Genomic DNA, 23,091 nt, shown 5'->3' with positions numbered 1-23,091 from the left:
CTTTTTGCTTGTGGGTATGGAGATGGAGCCAACCTTCACTTGCTGAATGTTGAAACAGGAGAAGGCCTTGTTTGGTTTGGTGGCAAACCATGGGCTGAAGTTGTTCCTGTGATGCCTTCCTCTTCAAGTAATTCAAGTGGTGCAAGGAACATTAGGGAGTTTATTTTAGGAGTCCAGGCATTAATTCAAGCGGTGCTAGGAACATTTGGGAGTTTATTTTAGGAGTCCAAGCATAAGTGGAAGGTGACTGTTGATATTGTTGCAATGATAATGGTGTGGTACTTGGAGTGAAATAATAATGAGTTCAGACTCTCTATTAGAATGGGCTTTCCCATGCTATGGGTTTAATTATAGTGACTGTATCGAAGATGAAGTTTAGGGGAATGAGGTGGGGGGTTTTTCTTTTTTGTAGTGGCCTAAAAGATTTGACCAAGGGGCTTACCAAGCGCAGATGTTGTTGGACTACAAATGTAGGTCATGACAGGTGGAAGTTGAAGCTGATTTTTTGGTCTTTGCCTAACAAAAATGAAGTGGTTGTGGTAGGAAATTTTGAAGGATGGCTTTGGTTAGATGAAGGAAGTAACAAGTAATTAAATAATTTGTGCACTTCAATCTTTAAGTTATATATATATATATATATATATATATATATATATATATATATATATATATATATATATATATATATATATATATATATATATATATATATATATATATATATATATATATATATATATATATATATATATATATATATAGTTTTGGTATATACATGTGCATATATCACTTCATATACATACATAATGTCAACTTTGTATATTAATGTTGAATATAGAAAATTTGAAAAAGAATTCAAAACAAATTATGCTTCTATATTTTAGACAACACCCTCTTTTTCAAATGATAACCCCTTGACAACAAGTTTCTCAAATGAATAACACTCACAATAGTTAGATCATTCACTTATGCTACTTGTGAAGCTAAATTTTTGTATGTTTATGGTGCTTCTGTCCCAACTCCCATTTAGAAAGCTTATCGAAAATAAATTGTTAAAAAAAATTAAAAATAACAAGAGTTCTATTCGAGCAGGAGTCCCTGCCTATAGAACGTTAGGCAAAAGGGAAAAGACGAAGGATTATTGTGATATTGTTACCAAAATTCAAATGTACATTTTTATTAGTCAAACTCATGAACCTATAGAATCCATTAAATTTAAAAACACATAATTGAATCTTAATATTTTAAATATATAAATTACTATATGATAGATTAATAATCTATTAAAATTTATAAACTACTTATCAAATATCTAAAATCCAAAACTAATCTTATATTCTATTTCATTAAAAAAATTATAAATAATTATCATTGAAAAATAATAATATAAAAAAATAGATAATTTAATTTACTGTTATTTTATAATTAAATATTACAGTGACAATTTATAAAATATAATGTGTTGAAGCCATTTTTTGGCATCAAAAACTTACAATAAATGTACAATCATGTGCCAACTAAAATAAATGTACAATAGCGGAGTGCCAACTGTCTTTTGATGGAGGACATTCTCCTTATGCTTCCTTATCTCTATTTGCTTTGCCTGTTTTTCTAAACCGTAAAGAACCTTCTGGTAGCAGTCCAGATCAGAGTCAGTGGGATTGCAGTCGGATTTCTACAAAACGAGCTGAGCAGCATTTCTGCGGCGCTTCTTAGACTGCATTTCGACGACTGTTTCGGAATGAGCGAAAAGAGAACAGGCCACAACAGGGAAATGTCTCAATTTCAGTTTAACATGGTTGCTAATAATAGAATCCACTTTGCACCTTACTGTATTTTAATCATATGTTTAAAATTATTTTGAAAACATGTGCCGCTATGAACTTAATAAATGCGCCCCTCAATAATTTTGGCATCTACTAAATTCAGTTAATAAATATGGAGACATGCCATGCAGTAAATGTAATGGAAGGGTATGGATTGTAGTTCCCCAAGAATATGGTGCCCCTCATGTTGGAGAAGTGCAGGCTTGGGTAGCATATTCAGACTTACCATGTTTTTTGAGTACTGAATAACATATGCAAAGTTTTTGGTTTTTTTTTGAAGTGAACAAAATTAGGAAACTTTTTTTCGTGGGCTTTGACAGTGGGTTAATAAGGACTTTGGTTTGTTCTGTACAACTTTTTTGGATGGCTGAAAAAATCTAGTACCTTCATGACCATGCAGTAGGGGAAGCATTAAGAGAAGATACATAAATGAATCAATGTCCACTACAGCTGAAAATCTGTCCATAATACTTCAATTTGGTTTGATCAAATTAAAATGATTTGTTTTAGTACTTTTGATTGCCAATTGCTTGTGGGAGTAAATTTATGTTTGATTTTAGTTGCTATTGAATGCTCTTTGTTTCAAGAATATTGGAGAAGATGCTTCAGGAATGCTCTGGAAGATTCTAGAGTACCCGAGGGAAAACCAGTAGACCCAATCAAAAAATAGAAATTTACAGAAATATATTTAAAAAATAAAACATCTTAAAACTTTAGGATATATGATTTAGGAAGTCTATAAATTAATTAAATAAGGAACTACTGAAAACATTAGTTCCACTAATAACAGTAAGATTATGGAATAATAAAGATTGGATTTTTATATTTCAAATGTTATGATAAAAACAGCAAAAATGATGAAACAGTTCAATTCTGTGAAAAATCGTAGACATAAACAATTGCGAAAGAAGAAAAACAGGTGTTCAGGTCAAAATGATAGACAATCAGCTCCAGATCTATGGCAGCGTCACTGGGAACCCTCCAAAAATTGCGAAGCCAGATATTCTGTGGCGATGGCTAATAGATTTGCACCATTCGAAGGTACTCCAGGTGAATCTTTCAACCAGTTTTCGATGGATGGGCATCAATCGCACCACAATGAGAGTTTCGACAGGGTAATCATTCCAAACGCTCCTCCTATCTCCACAAACTCATAAGCTATCACATCGCCGAATCCAATTTTTACGATTGAGCTCTTAGACAAACAATTACGGATCTTTAATCTCACTAAATATGCAAACCCTAATTTCCATCAGTCGTTCAGCAGCTCCCCTCCAACACCGCCACCAGTCAAATCTGAATCTAAGCTAGCTTATCCATCATCCTATATTCCCCCCCATCGCAAGAGAACTAACAAACCTCCGCCTTCGACCCCCATAAAATCCCTGAGAGTATCCCCGAGCAAAACCCTTGATAAACCTATTCAAGTCCGTGACAAAGTGGTTGAAGAAAGCTGGGATGTTTGCCTCAAAAAAGGAGTATTTGCCATATGGAATGGTCCTGAGAATGATGTTCCACTTCTGTCCAATTGGTTGGAGGATAACTGTGATGATCAGGTAAGTATTTCTAGGTACTCGGACAGAATTTTATTTCTAAAGTGCGAAGAAGAATCTCTCAAAAGAGAGTTTATTTTAGTATCTGAATGCTTTTTCAATGGTCATTGTGTTAAATTCTTAGAATGGTCACCTAATTTTCATATAGAGAAGGTAGAATGCTTGATCCCAACTTGGTTCATCATGCCCTCCCTACCCCCAAAGTTATGTCAAGTTGATATCATTAGCTCCATAGGATCTGCTATAGGTGAATTCAGAGGGATCGATGCCTCTTTCTATTGCTGCAACAGTATTAAAGTTCTTATTAACACTAGTTTTAATCATCCAAAGGTATTTCAAAAGAAATTAATCACTAACAAGACATCATATGATATTAATTTTCAAACATATAAAGGGAAAATTGTTGATATCTTAAAATTTGATGATCATCACAAAATTATGCCCAAGATACTTCCTCTCAATTCTGATTTCAGAAGTAAATTCCCGTGGTTGAGGAATATGATTAACAAAAGGATCAAGGAAGACTCTTTCAACATTGTTGATACAGCGAATAGAAGATCAGAAGTTTGTCGAAACAATGAAGGAAGGTTGAAATCAGTAATAGTAGTGGATTCCAAAGGCAAATCCACAGTAGATGGGAAAGGTAAGATTGACAAAAAAAACATAAAAGCAAAGATCGAAAAGGAAGCCAATAAAATCAGCAAAAATAGAAACAGAGGTGGAGAGGGCACCACTTTACAACAACAACAGTCAGATAAAGATAAAGTTGTAGGAGGCAAAACAAAGCTTTCCAGTTCAATAGTTAAGCATGCCACCAAGGGTATAGAACAGAGGAACATGTCCAAAGAGGCACAGTCTGAAACTGAGATTGAGAATACAGAAAAAGACAATGAGGTGTTGGAGATCCATACACTATCTGATTCAGAAGATCCCCCTCCTCTGATTCAGCAAGTTGAGACAGAAAGTGACGACAAGGAAGCTACAACAGATGAGTTCCCAAATATAGTGCATAAAGGAGATATGGTTCAAAACGTGGAAGAATTTAGCATGGAAGCAATAAAGATTGTCCATGAACAAAGGCTCAAAAATAATGCAGATCCAAGAATCGAAGACATCCACTTGGAAATAATATCTACTCCACAACAAGCAGGATCTTCGGAAGGTCATCAAGCAAGACATCTTGAGGAATTGGAGAACCATAAGTTGTTTAACTCAAACAAGGATATTTTGAAAAATCACAGCAAGAGGACAGCAACAGCTCACATCCATTGCAGTTTCCAGAGAAAGATAGTTTGATGAAGCCACCAGGAATGTCAAGCAAATTCTGGCAGACTCCTGAAGCCTCTAATATCTCTCCTTTCACCCCGAACAGTAGGCTCCAGCAGACACATGAAGGAAAGATACAAACAAATGATCTACCAATTATAGAGTTTCAAGAATTTCTGAACAAGGAATGTATCTCAGATTGTTTCATTGCCAATACTGATTTGACAGAGATTGATATTAAAAAGATTGAACTGCTTTCTGAAGAATTGATCCAAGTTTTCTGTCCAGAAAACATAGATCAATCATCAACCTCACAGAAGGAGGAACTCATTCAGAAAATCATTCAATTGGGAGGTGAAGACTACACGTGTGAAGACCTAAGAAGTGAAATAATCAAAATTCAATTGGAAGATGCGGCATCAGCTTTTCCAAAACAATTGGATCTAGCCAATCAAATTATTTTAGAAAGCAGCTCAGAGACTCAGGAATAGCTGACAGCAAGCAAGTTAGACATAGTTTAGACAACAGAAGACAATTTGGATCAGCTTGGTATTCACATGTCTCAAGAAGGGTCCAAAGTCTCATGTTGCGGGCAAACAAAAGGCAAAAGAGGAAGGAAGTCTCTAAAGGAACTCGGAGAATTAGAGGGTCGCAGCAAGGACCAGCAGAAGTTAGACCATCTCTTTTATAATGGGAAGGGGAAGTGCCTTTCCATGCAGGTATGAAACTCACCACGTGGAATGCTAGGGGCCTCAACGCCCCTAGCAAAAAGAGGTTATTAAAACATAACCTCAAAACTTTTAATTCTAATGTTATTCTTGTTCAGGAATCTAAACTAAATTCATTAGAAATAGAAAAATTTAATAGGACGCTTGGAGTCTGGTGCTCTGCTTTTCAGGAATCTCTTGGGGCCTCAGGGGGTCTAGGTATCCTTTGGGACCCTAGGAAGGTAAATATTAAAATTCTTAACTGCTCTAGAAACTGGATTAGTGGTAAGGTCTGAAGTCTAAAGTCAGATCTAAACTTTACTGTTATTAATGTGTATGGTCCTACCAACAATTCTGATAAACAGTTAGTATGGAATGAAATTGGTTTTTTTTTAGATAGTCAAGTCAATGAGCTCGTTATATTAGGAGGTGACTTTAATACGATTCTAAACATTAATGAGAAGACAGGAGGATCTCTAGTGTTATCTCAAGCAGCTAGAGATTTTAAAGAATGGTGCGCTATGCACAATTTAATTGATATACCCTCTAATAATGGCAACTTTACATGGAACAATAGGAGAAAGGATCAGGCTTTCATGGAAGAAAAATTAGATAGATTTCTGATTAAAGGTGAACTGGACACCTAAAACTTAAATTTTCAGTCTTCAATTCTACCTATTGCAAGCTCTGATCATTTTTCGGTCAGCTTTGAGTTCAGTGAGCCCAAAAAACCAACTCGTAACCCTTTCAAATGTCAAAAGATGTGGTTTCTTGATCCCAATTTTCTCAATAATGTTAAATACTGGTGGGCTTTAGATAGTTGTGAAGGGTCCAAAATGTTTGTATTCATTAACAAATTAAAAATGCTTAAGGAAAGAATCCAGAGGTGGAATAGAGAACAATTCCACAACATATTCAAAGAAAAGTTGGACATCGAAAATCAACTTACAAATCTTAATTTGGAAATTATTTGCAAAGGAATGGATAACCATAGCTATCTGTTGGAAAAGGAATTATTAGCCAAGCAAGAATCAATACTTTCCAAAGAAGAACTCTTCTGGAGACAAAAATCCAGAGAAAAATGGTTGGCAGAAGGTGATCGTAACACCAAATTCTTTCATAATTCCACTCTCTATAATAGAGCTAAGAGTAAAATCACGCGCATAAAGAATCATCAAGGTACTTTTACGAAAAATCCAGGAGAAATAGAAAATATTTTTGTAGATTTTTTCCAAAATACCTTGAATAATGAGAAAGGCTCCAACCTTGCTGCGCAATCTTGTCTTCTGAGAGTGATTCCGAAAGTTGTTACCCAAGAAGATAATAAATTGCTGAACAAACCCATCTCTCTAGAAGAAGTAAGGAAAGTGGTCTTTGACATGAATCCGGACAAATCGCCAGGACCAAACGGATTCCAAGCCTTCTTTTTTCAAAATTGTTGGGATATAATAGGAGTAGACCTCTGGAAAGCAATTGAAGCTTCCAGAAATGGGGGTTCTCTCCTATCCGAAATTAACTATTCCTTTATCACTTTGATTCCAAAAAAAGTTGATCCTAAATCGCCAAGAGACTATAGGCCGATAGCATTATGCAACACGGTTTATAAAAAATTTTCCAAAGTTTTAGCTAATCGATTGAAAGGGATCCTCCCTAAGATTATCTCTGAGGAACAAACTGGCTTCATGCCGGGCAGATCTATTCTAGATGGTATTATCACCATTCAAGAGACTATCCACTTTGCCAGTTATAATAAAGAAGCTTGCATGCTTATGAAACTGGACATCCAAAAAGCATATGATATGGTCGATTGGAGGTTCCTCTGCAAAATGTTAGAAGCCTTCGGCTTTTCTCACCAATGGATTAATTTAATCTTCAAATTTATTTCAACGCCCAAGATTTTCATACTAGTCAATGGTACCCCTGAGGGTTTTTTTGACATTACAAGAGGCCTCCGACAGGGGGATCCCCTTTCCCCCTCTCTCTTTATTATCATGGATGAAGCGTTTGGGAGAGCTATGACAGATGCCTATTACAATCAGAGGATCTTGGGAATTACTGTTATTGAAGATTTACCCAATATAACTCACCAACAATTTGCTGATGACACGATCCTTCCTGGGAAGAGCTCGACCACAAAAGCCCATGCCTTTAAAAGCATTTTAAACGAATATATGGAAGCCTCTGGTCAGAAGGTTAATGATCTCAAGTCGGAAATTTTCTTCTTGAATACCAAACCTGAAACTGAACAACATATATGCAAGATTATGGGATTTAAGAAAGGAACATTCCCGTGCAAATACCTAGGTATAGCTCTTGAGAAAGGTTCAAAGTCAGGCAAGGTTTGGGATAACATGATGGAGAAAATGGACTCAAAGTTATGCTCCTAGAAGGACAAATGGCTCACAAAGGCCGGTAAATGCACTAAGATTCATGTTGTCCTTTCGGCTATTCCAACCTATACCCTTTCGTGCCTTCCTCTCTCGCAGCGGAATCTTAGAAAATTTGAAACCAAGATGAGAAACTTTCTCTAGAACGACCGAGATAATGACAACAAACTGGCCCTTGTTAAATGGGATAACATTTGTAAACCGAAGTCACTAGGAGGACTTGGTATTAAAAACCTACAATGGCAGAACGAAGCCTTAGGGGCAAAGCTAATTTGGAGACTTTACCACGAAAGTAATCGTAAATGGGCAAAGATCTTATATCGCAAATATCTAAAGGCAGATGACCCTCTCTCGATCTTCAGAATCATATCTCCACCTAGAGGTTCAGAATGCTGGAATTTTATGCTCAAGTGTCGCCCGCTGATCAATAAATACCTTACATGGAATGTCGGGTCAGGTGATGAGGCCCTTTTTTGGGATGATTCTTGGGAAGACAAGCCTCCCCTCTCCTCCCTCAAGATCTCTCTGACTCTCAAGGACAAATTAACTGAGTTATGGGGTAATAAAGTCAAGAACTATAGGACCCTGGTTAACTCGGATGGTTCTCTTGTTTGGAAATGGAAATCTCCACAAGAACTTGGCTTGGATGTTGAGTCTGTCCACTATTTTGAGAAAATTCTGATAGATAGGGATCTTAAACATTCCATCAAGCAGGACTCCTTAATTTGGGCAGCTTCTAACGATGGGAAATATAATGTTAAAAATGGATACTTGGCTATTCTGGATGCTCACAGGCCAGAAGCAGTGGATATTCCAGTCAAGCTTTGTTGGGACCCCTCCTGCCTTCCGAAAGCTGGATTCTTTCTCTGGCTTGCAATTCAAAATAGGATTACTACGATGGATAGATTGTATATTCTTGGTATTTGGGGACCCTCTAGATGTGTTCTTTGTCTTCAAAACTTTGAAAATTCGAATCACCTTTTGTATCAATGCCCCTTTTCCCTCACTTGTTGGGAGTGGCTCAGTTAGAAGCTGGGATGGTCCACACCCTTCCCTAAATCTCTATCTGAATTGCTCAAGGGATGACCTTCATTCAATGCTAAAGGTGTTTATAATAAGCTCTGGAATATTTCTCCTTCTATTCTGATTTGGGAAATATAGAAAGAAAGAAATCGACGTATCTTTTGTAATCTGGAGCTCAAACCTGAAGCTCTAATCTTCAAAATAGAAGCTAGTATTGTAGAAACGATGAACTCTCATTTGAGGAGGTCAAGATTTGAAGAAGGCTCATTCTCTAATTGGGATGGTCTCATGAAGAAGCTATGGCCTAACTTGATCAATCCTCCTTTGCTTTACTCCAAAAGCAATTTTGCAGCAAGAAAAAATTGTAAATGGGAGCCTCCTCCCTCAGGTTGGGTAAAATTGAACTTCGATGGGGCAGCAAGGGGCAACCTGGGTATAGCCAGCATTGGATGCATCATTCACAACGCAGAAGGGCTTTGGATTGCCAAAAAAGCTAAATCTATTCTCCCTACTTCCAACAACTTAGCAGAACTTGAGGCCCTCTGCCAAGGGATCAAGTTATGCCTGAAGCTCAACCTTTTGAATGTCGTTATCGAAGGCGATTCCCAAATTATTCTAAATGCTATTAGAAATAGATCCACGCCTAATTGGGCTCTAAATTCACAACTAGAAGTAGCCCTTTCTCTGTTAGAGAAGCTAGAAGATTATAGGATCAAGCATATCTACAAAGAAGGTAATTATCTTGCGGATCATTTAGCCAATTTGGGAGCGGATGGGGTGGACACCATATACGTTAATAAAGGTGTCTCCCTTACTCATTGATCCTGCTAGACCAAGAATATACAATCTATTTATGATCAATCTCGGAGGTCTATTTAGATCAAGTATCTTTTATGGTTAAAATATCATATGCTTCATTCTAGCTTTGCGTTGTGATGGATCTTAGACTGGATAATTGTTTGAATCTTAACCATTCAACATTATCGTGCTTTTCTTTCTTAAGTTTGTTTTTTGGTTATAGGATTCTGGCCTTGCTAATGTAGGATTGAGCATGTAGGCCTTGATATTTCTTCAAGTATAGTTGCTTCCCTCTGAGATGCAACTAAATCATTTACTGATGGTTACTAGCTTTGATAAGGACTTGTTGTAGTCACTGTCTTATAGTTTGATCTCTGAATCATCCCTCTAAATCTTGTTTAGAATCTCCTTTAACCTTTAAGTATCTCCTTCTAGTCTTTCTGACGTATCAAACTCTTAATAAGGGTTTATGGAAAGAGCCCCTCAGATATCTATGGATTATGTTCTTATGTTACTCCTACTTCGATATGTTATTGCCTCTTTCAATATCCGCTATACTTGTATATATTTCTTCTCACTTTTTATTGTATGCCTCTGTTGTATAAATTATTGTATCTTTCAATCTATGTATTTTCATATGGCAACGCGGGTATTTTGGAGGATCTTCTATCAAGTAGTATTGACCATAAATATTGGTTATGTACTGAGCTCAATAAATTTGATACGGGTATATCTTAACATAGTAGTCTTATTTCTTTTAATGAATATATGATCCATGCTGGCATTGGTTAATAAGGTCTGTACTAACTGTGTGTTATCGCCTGCACTTATTATAACTGAGTTCTTCAATTCAAATAGCAAGTCGTGTCATTGGTCTTCCTATTCCTGTCTTGAAGGTTCTTGACTTGAAAGAGACTTTGCAGATGTATGGAGAATTTATATGCTTGCCGATTCAAATTTCTTTCTTCCTTTTTCTGGACTGGTATCTATCTCGGTATTATCTATTGTCGATTTAGTATTACTTTAATGATTATCGTATATATCTGTATGCTGATCTGGATACCTCTCATCTCTCCTTATCGTTGATGGGTGTGTTTATTACTAGAATAGATGTGTCTCTCAGAGCAGGTGATGATGTTGGAATCATTGGTTTTATTTGCTGACTGTAGTTATCTCTAGTCTTATTACCAATTATATTTTCGTTGCTAATCTGAGATTGCTCAAAACGAAAATAGGATGCTCGAGAGATCCTTTCAGTTTCAACTCTGTCTGTAGGTGTTGGGGTGTTCACTGTTGAGTATGGTCCAATTTGTTACTACCTGTTCGCTCCTTCTAACTCGGCATTGCAATGTCTTGTTGTGATTAGTAATTGCAATCTTCTCTTAGATTATTTGATGGTTTTTGGCGCTATCATTCCTCTGTCCTCGGTGATGTTTTTCATCTGATGTTTTTCCATTATGCATTTTGTTATTTTCTGTGTTTAATTTTGGATTTAGGTTCTCTCTACTTTTGTATTGCTATCAAAATTATCATTTAGATCCAATGCACCCAGGAATTATAAACCAAGTTTTCTATGTTCCTGAGCATTATCTATTTTGACGGATGATCTACAGATTTAACTCTTTCTACTGCTTTGTTTTAGCGTAGATTTCAGTATGATGGTCTGTCGATGTAGTATCTCTTTCTGGCATTTGCAAACCACATTTGGGTAGCTGATAGGCAGACAGAGGTTTTTCTAAACCCTGATAACGTTCGAAAGATCTGGTTTCATGGAGAGGCTTTTATCCCGGGATTCAAGAGGAGAACATGATTGATATTTACTAACTAATTAGATCCTGCTCATTATTTACAGTAAATCTAATTAGGATATGCAAAGTTGTCACTTTATTGCTTTGTAGATTTTTAATTAGGAAGTTTGTTCATCCATAATCTTGGTTTGTAGTTAGTATTTTTTGCCAATCCTGGTCTATTTCCCTTTGATACATAGTACTTTCGGTCCTTTGATCAGTATGATAAAGGGTTCCATACTTTTCTCCTCATCCGTGATCTTCATTTTTCATCTTGGAGTAGGGGACATTGCAGTAGGCAGTCTACATTTTAGCACAGTAGTTTTCTTTAGACTTGAAAGATTGACATATCCTATGTTGTCTTCTTTAAACTCTAAATGTAAAAGGATTTTGATTTGTTGAAGTCCTGTAAGGTAGAGAATTGATTCCCGCGCTCCAGTGTTTACAGGAACTAGTGATCTCCTAACTAAGATACTTTGGAGGCTTTCGATTACTCTTAGAGTTGTGTTACTCTAAGTTTCCATTTTGTCTCAATATCAAGACAGCAAGATTATCTTACTAGGAGATTATTTTTTAATTTAGCCCCCTCATCAGATTAGGTAATGTAATTACACTTTAGTATCGATTTTCCTCATCTTATTTTGTGAATTGGATCAACTAACTCTACTAATGATTCACGATGTTTTGCACTAGATGTTTTCAGACAGGTATTTCAATAAAATAAAGTTTGACCTCTTTGCTAATAAGAGGGAAGGAGTTTTTTAGCTAGGGAAGGAATTTTATGTAATTTATTAAATCTGAAGTATGCCCCTATGAAAATGTAATAATATAAGACGCAAGTCCCGAGCAAGACTGGAAGTTTTCTTCTCCGTTCTTTCCTACTAGTACCCGTTTGAACGAAAAAACGCTATGTATCTTTACTTTTCCTTTTAATAAAATGATCCAAGGCTCTGGCCGTTTACCGATCAAAAAAAATAATAAGATTATGTAAAACATAAGAATTTAAGTTCAATAGAATACCAAAATGAATTATAGTGTACATAAAATCCAACAAAACTCATTCGATATCGTGCCTTAGTCAAAAATAAACCTATCATTGCAGACCTCAACTCCAACGAAAAATTGCTTCAAAACTCACTAGCATACGTAATTTAGGCAGTTGCTTAAAGTGCTTTTAGTACCATCAAATATCAAACACAATTTGACTAACTGAATAATTTATATAGTTAAGTCTGAAAAATAATGGCTCGAACTATAGTGCACTTACTCCAACTATCAACCATCGAATATAATCATCTGTTGTTTATGTGCCACACCGTCCTACATTTTTGCAATTTGTAATAGTACTGAGATAGACTTCTTTTAATTATAGACTTGTGTTTGTTCCCAAAAAAAATACTCATGATTTCCTGAATTTTACTCTCCATTTTAGCTTAAATGTTTAACTCTAAAATTCAATAAAGTGTTTAGTCTTTAAAGTTTATACATTAGTAACAATTATATTAAAATATATAATTTCACACTATTCCTTTAAAAAAAAAGAGAACTGATGCCCCCACCTACCTATGAAACTAACAAAGCTTAAGCCCCCACGATGAAATCACCACCTCTATTTTCCACCAACATAATATTGTCTATACAGAATAAGCATGCAACCGATGCATGTTCATAACACACTGATCTAAATATGATAGCTTTTGTTGGCGCATATTAAATGCTAAGTTATAAACTCTTATTTTACAAATTTGAAAAAGAAACTTGCATGTATTTCGTCACATGTCCAAAAGAATGCGATTGCAAATGATAACTCCTGTAAATCTCCAAAAGCGCCATGAAAACCAGATATGGCACTATGATGTCTCCCATGACTAGTCAGTCCAGCTCAAAATTTTAGAAATTAAAAATATTGTTAAACGATCAAATAAAACCAATACTCCCATTTGGATTGGAACTAGTTAAAGCCACTCACTGTCCGTGGCTTCTTATAATCTAGAGTATATTTTGGAATTTTGGAATTTCCATTTATATATTGAGAAAATCTAGCATACGTTACACTTGCTCCCAGATAAAGAGAAGTCTAGCATACGTTACACATGGAGAGCTCCCGCTTCAAAGAAAGTCTAGCATCCGTTACACTTAAGCTAATCGAAGCACTGTATTCCTAAAGCCTCCAACCAGAAGAACAACAATCCCCCGTTAGTGGAGAACCAAGGACTGCACCCAAAACTAAAATTATGGGAAAAATAGACCAAAAAATTCTACAAAACTTGATAAACACAATATATTCTAAATAGAAAATTCCCCTCATTTTCTCAGACTGCTTGCAAATTCTTAGCAAGTTAACTGCTGGAAAGCCTTATCAACGTCCTTGAGATCCAAGGCTGCTAGAAGTCCTGTCCATGTTTCCTGCTTGTCTCCGGGAACCTCAAAATTTAGAAGCTTCCTTTGATTGCAGTAATGAGCTTCAAGAGCTTTGCTCTGTTAAACAGACAACACAACACAAAGCTTTAGATTTGAATGACAGAAATTGCCTACACAAAGGCATACAAGCAAATATGGACAGACACCAGTCGACTCACAATTTTACAGCATTTTATTATTAAAATTAACAAGCTTACCTGCTCTGAGTAGATACGGAGTTTTTCCTTGAGAATTTCTTCAGCATCACTTGCACCAGTGACAAACTTTCCTAAACAAGTACAGAGTGTCTGTGAAGGTGACATGGGAATGTTCAACCCTACATTTGAAACCTTGGAATCGGTATTTGCCACATTGAAAGTCCTCCCGCAATGTGAACATGTTCTCCTTCCTAAACACCTCCTGATTAGGTTGACCTCCTCTTTACATTTGAAGTTGATAGCCATGTCAATGTCTGCCACGCGATCCAAGATCTCCTGCAATAAGGAGAAAGATATTTAACCCTGCACTATAGTGCTCTCCACAAATCATCAACGAATTTAACATCAGAAAAATTAACAAACAAAACTGCCCAAAAAGGAACTACAGTGCCAAGCATGCACTAATGCATTATACATACAGAACTTTGTTAAAGACCCATTTATAAAGAGGCAGATCAACATATATGCAGATTGCAGGCTGCACCCTAGGATTCAAATCTGGATATCAACTACGATAAAACCAAACCTGTTCATAACTAATGATATTCCTTGAGGATTTGTGAGACTATGCACTTCATAAAATACAGGATCCTAAAAAGTATCACAAAATTGGGAATTGTACAGGAACGATGTCTTCCTGTAGAATGAAATGATATCCATAATGACAAACTACAGTACCACATCAAAAATGGGAAAGAAAAGAATCATATAAGCACCATGTCAATCAAAAATGACCTTTTCTCCCCGCCCATCTTAGCATGGGATTTTCGGTGTTATAAAACCATTAAGCTAATGGAGCCACATCCACAAGCATCAATTTTAGATTCAAACCATACCAAGAGGACTCAGTTCTTTATATCAGACTTCAACTTATGCTGTATTTATTGACAGAAGACTTTACCCTCCCATACTAGATATTGAATTCTTGATTACTACTTTTGCTCATGTTCATTTTGAACTCAACATTTTTTAGTGCATTTCAAATTCAGTTAGTAATGATCAGAAATAGCCCTTTTCCCCTCACTTCCAGCAGTGGAGTCAATTCTTGCTGTAATGAATGAAAATTAAACAACCAGTTTCAGTAGAGTTGCATCACCTCTTTTAATTGTCAATAAAAATTAAACCACTCTTCCATCCTCTTTTCACATATTAAAATAAATGTTGTTTTCTAAACATTTTTGACATCAAGTTACACGTGGATACAATTTTAAACATTAAATTTAGTTTGGTGCGTTGTGCACTCTTAAACAAAATGATAGGAGAGATAAGCGTCAGCTCATTTCGTTGTTAATGAAGGTCAAATTTTTTGAACTTGATGAAAGATCAACCTCACAGCTCCCAAGAATCACCTCTACGCAAACAACTGTCACAGAAAGAGAGAAGCAAAAGCTATGGAGGCAAGAAATGCCAGATCCATAAATGAGACATTCTAGATGAGCAAAAAACAGGTTGCTATTATCAACAATGAATTAATCTCAATTCTCAATTGAATACAATGAGAGATCGTCCTTATAAAGGAGATTGAAACTCTAAAAAGGTCTAACCTAGGTTGCATTAAAATAATTAATAAAAGAATTAATTATTAGATGCCTAAAGTTTAGCTTAAGCAACTAGAATTAATTAGAAAATATCGAATTACTCTAACAAAACTGTTCTTCATCCTATACTCTCTGCACATTTAAGAGTTCATTTTTTTACTCAACTACAGAATTCAATAAATCTAACAATGTATAGCCCTTGACAATTACAATTCCTTGGAGAGGAGAGAATTTATGACTGGCATCACCCATCAAAGTAAAATTTGATGGGGGCCAAATCTTTTGAATTGCCAATGTCGTATAATGATGAAGCATATTTTTCAGACTTTCTGGAATGGGAAGGTCATGGGATGGTGGGATTTTTTTCAGGGACAGCACTATATACACAGGTGGGTCACTGTGTACATATAGAAATTCAAAATTCCAAAGTTAATCTATAGATGACATCATGGTCCTATTTTAGACATTCCTCTAATGCATCAAATTCAGGAATCAATTTTCAATGTCCATTGTTTCAAATCTAGCAACGATAAAAGAAGTAATTGTTCCCTTATATTTTTTAGATTTTATGGAATGGGAGGGACATGGATTGACTGGATGTTTTTAAGAGACAGCAGTATATAGTCATACACTAGGGTGTACCATGGAAATTCAAAATTTTCAAAGCTTGGCTGCACATGACATCAAGATTCTATTTGAGGCATTCCTCTGATGCATGTTACTATAGATTCGATCTTCAATGTTCACTGCTCCAAATCTAGCAGCAATTTAGAATACAAATTTCATTAAACCATTATGGAAAAATGTTCCAAGGCTACAAAATGGTAAAATGTCCAACGACATCTTTTGCAATAAGATTATACATAAAAAAATATGCAACTGTGAAAACTCAACCTCTAATTGCACATCCACATTTACTTCTGTCCTCTCTACATCTGCAACTAAAATACAAATTTATTGCGGTAATTGTGAGATGAATAGGGATGGGTCGATTGGATATAAAGAGAGTTTAGGATTTAATTAATGGGTTGAAAGACCTTAACTTCTAAGTACTCCCGACACATTTTTTTTTCAAATCTAGAAAAATGGATGTAGAGCCAAATCAACAAGCACTTCAGGGAAGTGTCCATGAAAACTATGGCTACAGAGAAAGTGACCCTGAAAACAATAAGTAAAGAGAATTGCCCGCAGATGCCCCTTGCTGTCACCATGTCCTCATGGATGGACAGGTTTGGGAGCGGAGCGCATACCCCCATGTAACCCTGGTTAAACTTCATTTGTTGGCAGAGCGGGTGAAAGCTATACACTGCTACTGTAGTATAAAGAAATTTTAATATTTTGTACATGATACATGAGACTGATATAATTATAACTTCAGAACATGTCCAGAAAATAAGCTCATGTCAATCATGAAAGGTGTATTTTACTGCAGGGTATAAAATACATCTGAAAACTTTAGAAACGGCAAGAAAGGACATTGAAAAGGACACTTTCTTATTATAGTGTCATACACTACATCTATAATCTGCAGTGCACTTAGGTTCTTCCATTTTTTTAAGTTTGAGACCATTCAAAAACGATTTAAGCGTATTAAAAGCATTTTATACCAAAACTATCAATCAGAAACCTTTCTGTTTCAATCCAAAACCAGTTATAAGTATCAAAGTTTATTACATTCTATTTAATATTTGATGCCAAGCAAGCAAATTAATAATAGGCAGGCAATTAACTAAAAGCACACTGTTCAGTATTTAGTCTTTTCACAAAGCAAACACACGTTGCAAATTACTCCAAATTCTAGCACAAGATGAATGCCATTGAAAAATAAAAACTTACAGCTTGAACCCTTGTTCGTGGAAATCCATCTAAAATAAATCCTGTTTCTCCAAGCTTGTCTCCAAGTTCCCATCGTTTTGATAGCAATTTAAAGATGATGTTGTCTGGAAGAAGTTTCCCTTGGCTTACAGCAGCTGAAAGCTACAAAAAACCATCAGATAAATCAGAAATGTGAATACTTCAAACTCAATACCTAAGGCTTTACTGAATAGAAAGACTAGGTAGAATCATTTCACCACAGTTTTGACTATAAAGGCATTGATCCTATCAACACCTACCACATCATCTTCTTCACTTTTTTATTCTTATTTATGATGTTACTCCTATAAACTTCTCTTATTTTGTACTCTGTATTTAATAATTCAACAGTCAATATTCCTATTATCTAATACCCCAAGCATAGTCAATATCTCCAGACTCCTGTGTACTCCTGCAACGCATGCATCAGACACAGTGTCTAAAATTGACAGTAGAAAATTCCACCCATCCCACTCTGAAAAAGAACAATGAAGTTCGCCAGAAAGAACCAATCGCACAGAATAGAGTAGATAAAGCCTCCTTTTAGGTATACATGTTTCAATGGACCTTGAAGTGGATCCACATACCTTGTTAGAAAGGAAGAACATATATAGTTAGTTCAGATAGCCTTTCCCATCATGCTGAAAAAGAATAATGAAGTTTTCAAGAAAGAATCAATCACACAGAATAGGGTATATAAAGCCTCCTTTTAGCTATACATGTTACAATGGACTTCAAAGCGGATCCACAGACCTTGTTAGAAAGGAAGAGCATATATAGTCAGTTCAGAACTTCAGATAGCCTTTTCAGAAGAATAATGATTTGTAAGAAAGAATCAATCACATAGAATATAATAGATAAAGCCTCCTTTTAGGTACACATGTTACAATGGACCATACACGATCCATGTTAGTAAGAAAAACATATATAGTCAGTTCAGATAGCCTTTTAGGTGTAAAAGTTACTATATTTATGTTCAGACAAAATTTGAATTGCTTTTACAGGACATGAACATTATGTTTTTAGCTTTACAATGTCACACAAGCATTTAGATTACTGGACCTCACTGCTCCAATTGTTTAAATATTTAGTTTTCTCAGTGACTACAATATATTGATGACATTCAATTCAACAAAAAAAATGCAGCCTCTTAGAAATATCAAGAAACTTAATTGAACTTTTAATACCCTAATTGCTTAAAGCAAACTCCACTGAACTCTATCCTTTGAATTAAAATTTGACAGAATAAGATAAATTAATACAAAACTAATATTGAAACATTGAAAAATTAAAATTATGCTTTAGAAATCAGACCATTGGAGACAGAAAGGCAGGTTATTATTCCAGATAAATTTATTTATCTCTTTCCTTCTTGACAGTACCACCCACTTCATAGTCCTAGTACTGAAATGTAGTTCCAGGGTACTGTTAATCCCTATTTGGTTATATAAAGGGTAAAAGATTTACATGGCTGTCACGTTGATAAGGGAAAAAGAGAGAAGTGGACTAATTAGCAATAAAAGGCTCGAAATGGTTAGCAAAGAGAGTTGTTAAGAAGAAACAAGCATTAAAATTTCCACTAGCAGACCAAAACAGACACATTGCCAAAATGCAGGTTATTGTTTATATGATATTTTATCATTTGTCCAATTTTGTAAAGTTTAATTCAAAACAAGAGACGCAAAGTGTTATAGTTTCTGCCATATGTGTCATGATTATAGTATTTTAGAGTGTGGCAATAAAGGGTTGAGATGGATGAATAAACTTTTTAATTTGAAAGAATGCTAAATATATTAGAACAACATTCTTTATATCCTTTGATGTTGTAGAGGTTGATCTATCTTTAAACCGTATTAAAATTAATTGTAATTGTACATAGAACTTAAGAACTAAAGACAGTTGAGAAACATAGACAATTACATTTTGCATTAATGTTTGTAGTTGAATGCAAGTAGATAATTTATAGCTCTTACCAGATGCAAAATTACTTCTTTGTGTCATTAGAATTTTAACATCAACGCCTTTACAAAAAAAGTTACAACAAGCTCTAAAATTGATTAAGAGGACTAGATAATAAATGATATTGTATGGCGTGCTCAACAAAATACAAGGTTTACTTTTCATATTGTAATGAATTTGGTGTTAGGAATGCTTTTGTAGAATAACTAAACAACAAAAATATTGATTTTTTTTATTATAAAACAAGAAAAATGGGTCATACTTTCGGTCTACTTTGAAATTTATCACAATCAATTGTGGTTTCTTAAAATAAGCTACTATACTCTATATATATACAGAGAGAAGATATTTAGAGCATTATAAATGTCTAATGACACGATTTAATTTTAAAAATGAGTAAATCTAAACTCTATCGTAGAAAACTCAAAAGTGTATAAGAATTTTAGAGCACAATGGAATTCTTAAACTTCAAGAGTTTTGAGACTGGAAAGCATCTTCATAAGCCCTCAAGAAATGTTGTTCAATTTCACTAAATAAAGCATGCATACATTACAAGGCAACACATTTTTTGCAATTATAAAGTTGTCATAAATGTCTTGTAATGTGTTGTGAACAAATGGATCATTGAAATCTTGTGCAAGGTTAAACAATACCAACCAAAACCCTAACAAAAGCATAAGCATGTTATAACTAAATTCTACATATAGAAAAGATATCCACAATTTAAATTGCTTATTCTTTGTGTCTTGGAGTCTATAGTACAATAAATTTTATTTTATTTTTAGCATAATTGCAGTGTAAGAAATTAGAAACCAATTGTTTATCCTAAAAGAATGAATTATAAGATTAAAAAACTAGAGAAATTGAAAATTACGAAACAAAAATAATTTTTTTACAAATATTTAACATCAAATAATTCTTTATTTTTAAAAAACTATAATTAATTCTCATCTTTATACACTATTTTTATTAATTAAAAAAAATTTAATCAACAACTTGACACTCAAAAATGATATAAGATATTGTAAATTTAAAATAAATAAACAATAAACATAATTAAATGTACAATAACTACTATTTTAAAAGTCTTTGTATTTAGTTTCTAGTTTTTAAAATTCTTTGTTACATTATTTAGTTTCTAGTTTTTAAAATTCTTTGTTACATTATTTAGTTTTTATTACTTTTAATTCTTTTAAAAGATAATGTTTTAAGGACAAAATAAATCAAAATTTAATTAGTTAGTACATTATATTATTATTAATTTGACTAATGGTAAAGTAAAGTGTGGTGTAACATATCTTTTATAATAATTATATTAATTGCACAATTAATACAAAAAGATAGAATTTTAAATTTTCATTGATTTTTAGTTTTAAAAATTAAATTTCTCCATTACTATTTAGTAGGACCCAATAAGATTTCAATTAAATACTATTCTTGTTTTTCAAAAAATAAAATAAAAAATGTTCGAACTTTATAAAAAATTTTAATTGTGAAATTCTTAAAATGATAAAGTAAATGTTGTGTGTCACATCATCTTTTATAATAGTTTCAATCATATTAATTGCACAATTAATGCTAAAAGATGAAGCTTTAAATTTTTCTTAATTTTTTGGTTTGAAAATTTAATTTTCTCCCTTACTATTATTAGTGAGAGCCAATAAGATTTCAGTTAAATGACTTTTTTCCATTTTAAAAAATAATAAAAATGTTCAAACTTCATAAAAAACTTAAAATCTAAAAACTAATTGAATCTTATTGATTAAACTAATATATTTTATAATTTTTAATTGCATCTAATGAATGCAATAGTATCCCTGCCTATGACAGAAACTAATAAGTTCTTTATCTTTTCATTCGCAAATTGCTACATAAATGGTAAATTATCCATTACACTCGAAAGACTGCTTCCACACAAGAAAAGCGTTCAATGCGTTTAATGCCTTGTAGATCACACTACCCAATAATCACAATTGCTTTCCCAAAAGAGGGATAAATTGTGGAAAAAAAAATGATTCAGACCACCACAGTCCAGAAGTAGCCAATAATTCAAATATTGGCAACCAAAGGCAAATAAAGGTAAAGAACTAGTATCAATGAGCAAAGGCAAATATGTCTGCTCAGAAGCCATTGAAAGCCTTGATCGGGCAACGACTCATAGATTAAACACACAAGCAGCCCGTAGACACGATACAGATGTATTTTATATGTGTGCATATGCAGAAAAATACTTAGAAATCTCCTGGCATATAGACTGTATCTATGTGTGTCTGTGTGTATCTCTGTGTGCATGTGGGTATCAAAAGAATTGTACATAGAGAGATGAGCCCTTGTAAATATAAATAATGTGTATATAAGGTCTATGTGTACACAATTGATTTTGTAAATAAAAAAGAATTCGAGAAACTGTACAGGAAACCTAATTCGAAAACCCTACCTAAAATAGAAAAAATAAAATGACAAAAAAGAATGCGAAGAGTACTATAAATGAACAAACCTGCTTTGACAGCGATGATTGCACTCTAAGTTCTTCCCTGACCAAATTCCCCATGGAAATGTGTGGTACATTCAGCAATTCAGCAAGTTTACTAGCGTAAGCGCTCTTATCCACGCCAGGGCTGCCAATGAAAACCCACTGCACTCCCCTGCCGACCAAATGACCGTCCGCTTGTGCCGCCGTCAGAGCCGCCAAAGGATATGTTAATTCCCACCGATCATAATCATAAGCAACAGATGATGTGTAATTTCGCGAAAAGAACCGACTGATCAGCGGATTTTTTCTACAAAACCGACCGATCAATGCCATCGTTGTTGGAGAGCTTCAACCCACGCCAATGCGGGTGCAATTGCAGAAGGGTCAATGCTCTACTTCTACTAGGGTTTTGCGCAGTTAAAGCAAACTACAAACACGAAAAGGGTTTACTGAAAGCAAGGCTGTGCTGATTGCTTGTGCTTCTGCTGACGCCCTATAGTCACAGGAGGGATGGCTTCGGCTGAAGGACCAATTCCCCATGCGAAAACGGTCTAAACATTGCATGCCAGCAGCCAGAAAATATCAAAGGTGTGCTTGCTATTTTTAGGGTTTAGGTTTAGTGTTCAAGGTTGAAAAATTAGGGTTTAGGTTTAGCGTAGAAGCGGAAACTTAGAGTTAAAAGTGTTCAACGTGAAAACGTTAGGGTTTAAGGTTCAACTTTTGTTTCTCAAAGAAGAATCTTTGTTAGGCATGGCTAATGGGAAGAAGACAAAAACTGACATAGTTAGACATGTGGGGAAAAGGAAAATATCATAAGGATATGAATGGGTTTTTTTATTGCATAAATATTTTCTCAGAAACGATTATGTTACACCCTTTTAAGATTTCATTTGTGTTTAGTTTGATTTTACAAATGATTAAACAAATAAATAAAGATACATGTATGCATTTACTTACGTACATATTTATAACATGTTGAGGAAAGAAAGCTAATGGATATGAAATTGGGAACATCAATCAAATTTCTGAAGATCTCCAAAGTTCCTTCCCTACTACATACACATATGTGAGAAAGATCTCTTTCTTTTGCAGAATTTTTTCCTAAAAAATAATTGTGTAAATCTTTCTCCTCAGAACAAATTATTGTTTTATGTGTATATACATGCATAAAAATTTCCATTTGTGTTTAATTATTTCTAATGTTTGGTGAGGGATGAGCATTTAAGTAATATTTAGGTAAAATGTCAATAAATATGTGGTGGTTTATTAAAAAATCAATTATTAATCTTTTCGCACGTTGGA

General features: G+C 34.5%; 2 protein-coding genes across 2 annotated transcripts; one reads left to right on the top strand and one right to left on the bottom strand.

Moving 5' to 3' along the window:
- Window positions 1-5,202: 5,202 nt before the first annotated feature.
- Window positions 5,203-9,584, top strand: LOC149562865 (uncharacterized). The gene is made up of 6 exons (XM_089828031.1): window positions 5,203-5,364; window positions 5,472-5,571; window positions 5,749-5,866; window positions 6,059-7,691; window positions 7,884-8,681; window positions 8,901-9,584. The coding sequence occupies exons 1-6, from the start codon at window positions 5,203-5,205 to the stop codon at window positions 9,582-9,584; spliced, it is 3,495 nt and encodes a 1,164-aa protein (XP_089684157.1).
- Window positions 9,585-13,235: 3,651 nt separating this feature from the next.
- Window positions 13,236-22,385, bottom strand: LOC149562864 (adenylate kinase 1, chloroplastic-like). The gene is made up of 4 exons (XM_089826319.1): window positions 21,814-22,385; window positions 17,340-17,480; window positions 13,966-14,241; window positions 13,236-13,825 (listed from the first exon to the last, which is right to left on the bottom strand). The coding sequence occupies exons 1-4, from the start codon at window positions 22,120-22,122 to the stop codon at window positions 13,679-13,681; spliced, it is 873 nt and encodes a 290-aa protein (XP_089682445.1). The 5' UTR covers window positions 22,123-22,385; the 3' UTR covers window positions 13,236-13,678.
- Window positions 22,386-23,091: the final 706 nt, after the last annotated feature.

The sequence above is a fragment of the Cupressus sempervirens genome, chromosome 4 (genome assembly GCF_028749045.1).
Source record: "Cupressus sempervirens isolate cs-2001-9-10 chromosome 4, ASM2874904v1, whole genome shotgun sequence".
NCBI classification, from domain to species: Eukaryota; Viridiplantae; Streptophyta; class Pinopsida; order Cupressales; family Cupressaceae; genus Cupressus; species Cupressus sempervirens.
This window is presented reverse-complemented; position numbering and strand designations above follow the sequence as displayed.

Excerpts from the sequence above, each read along its gene's own strand:
- LOC149562865 (XM_089828031.1), top strand. The coding sequence starts at position 5,203 with ATGTCTCAAGAAGGGTCCAAAGTCTCATGTTGCGGGCAAACAAAAGGC. Across the intron at positions 5,572-5,748 it reads TGGGGCCTCAGGGGGTCTAG|ATAGTCAAGTCAATGAGCTC; the intron begins GTATCCTTTGGG and ends GTTTTTTTTTAG. Across the intron at positions 8,682-8,900 it reads TTTGGGGACCCTCTAGATGT|AAAGAAAGAAATCGACGTAT; the intron begins GTTCTTTGTCTT and ends TGGGAAATATAG.
- LOC149562864 (XM_089826319.1), bottom strand. The coding sequence starts at position 22,122 with ATGGCATTGATCGGTCGGTTTTGTAGAAAAAATCCGCTGATCAGTCGG. Across the intron at positions 17,481-21,813 it reads AATCATCGCTGTCAAAGCAG|CTTTCAGCTGCTGTAAGCCA; the intron begins GTTTGTTCATTT and ends GGTTTTTTGTAG. Across the intron at positions 13,826-13,965 it reads TCCGTATCTACTCAGAGCAG|AGCAAAGCTCTTGAAGCTCA; the intron begins GTAAGCTTGTTA and ends TCTGTTTAACAG.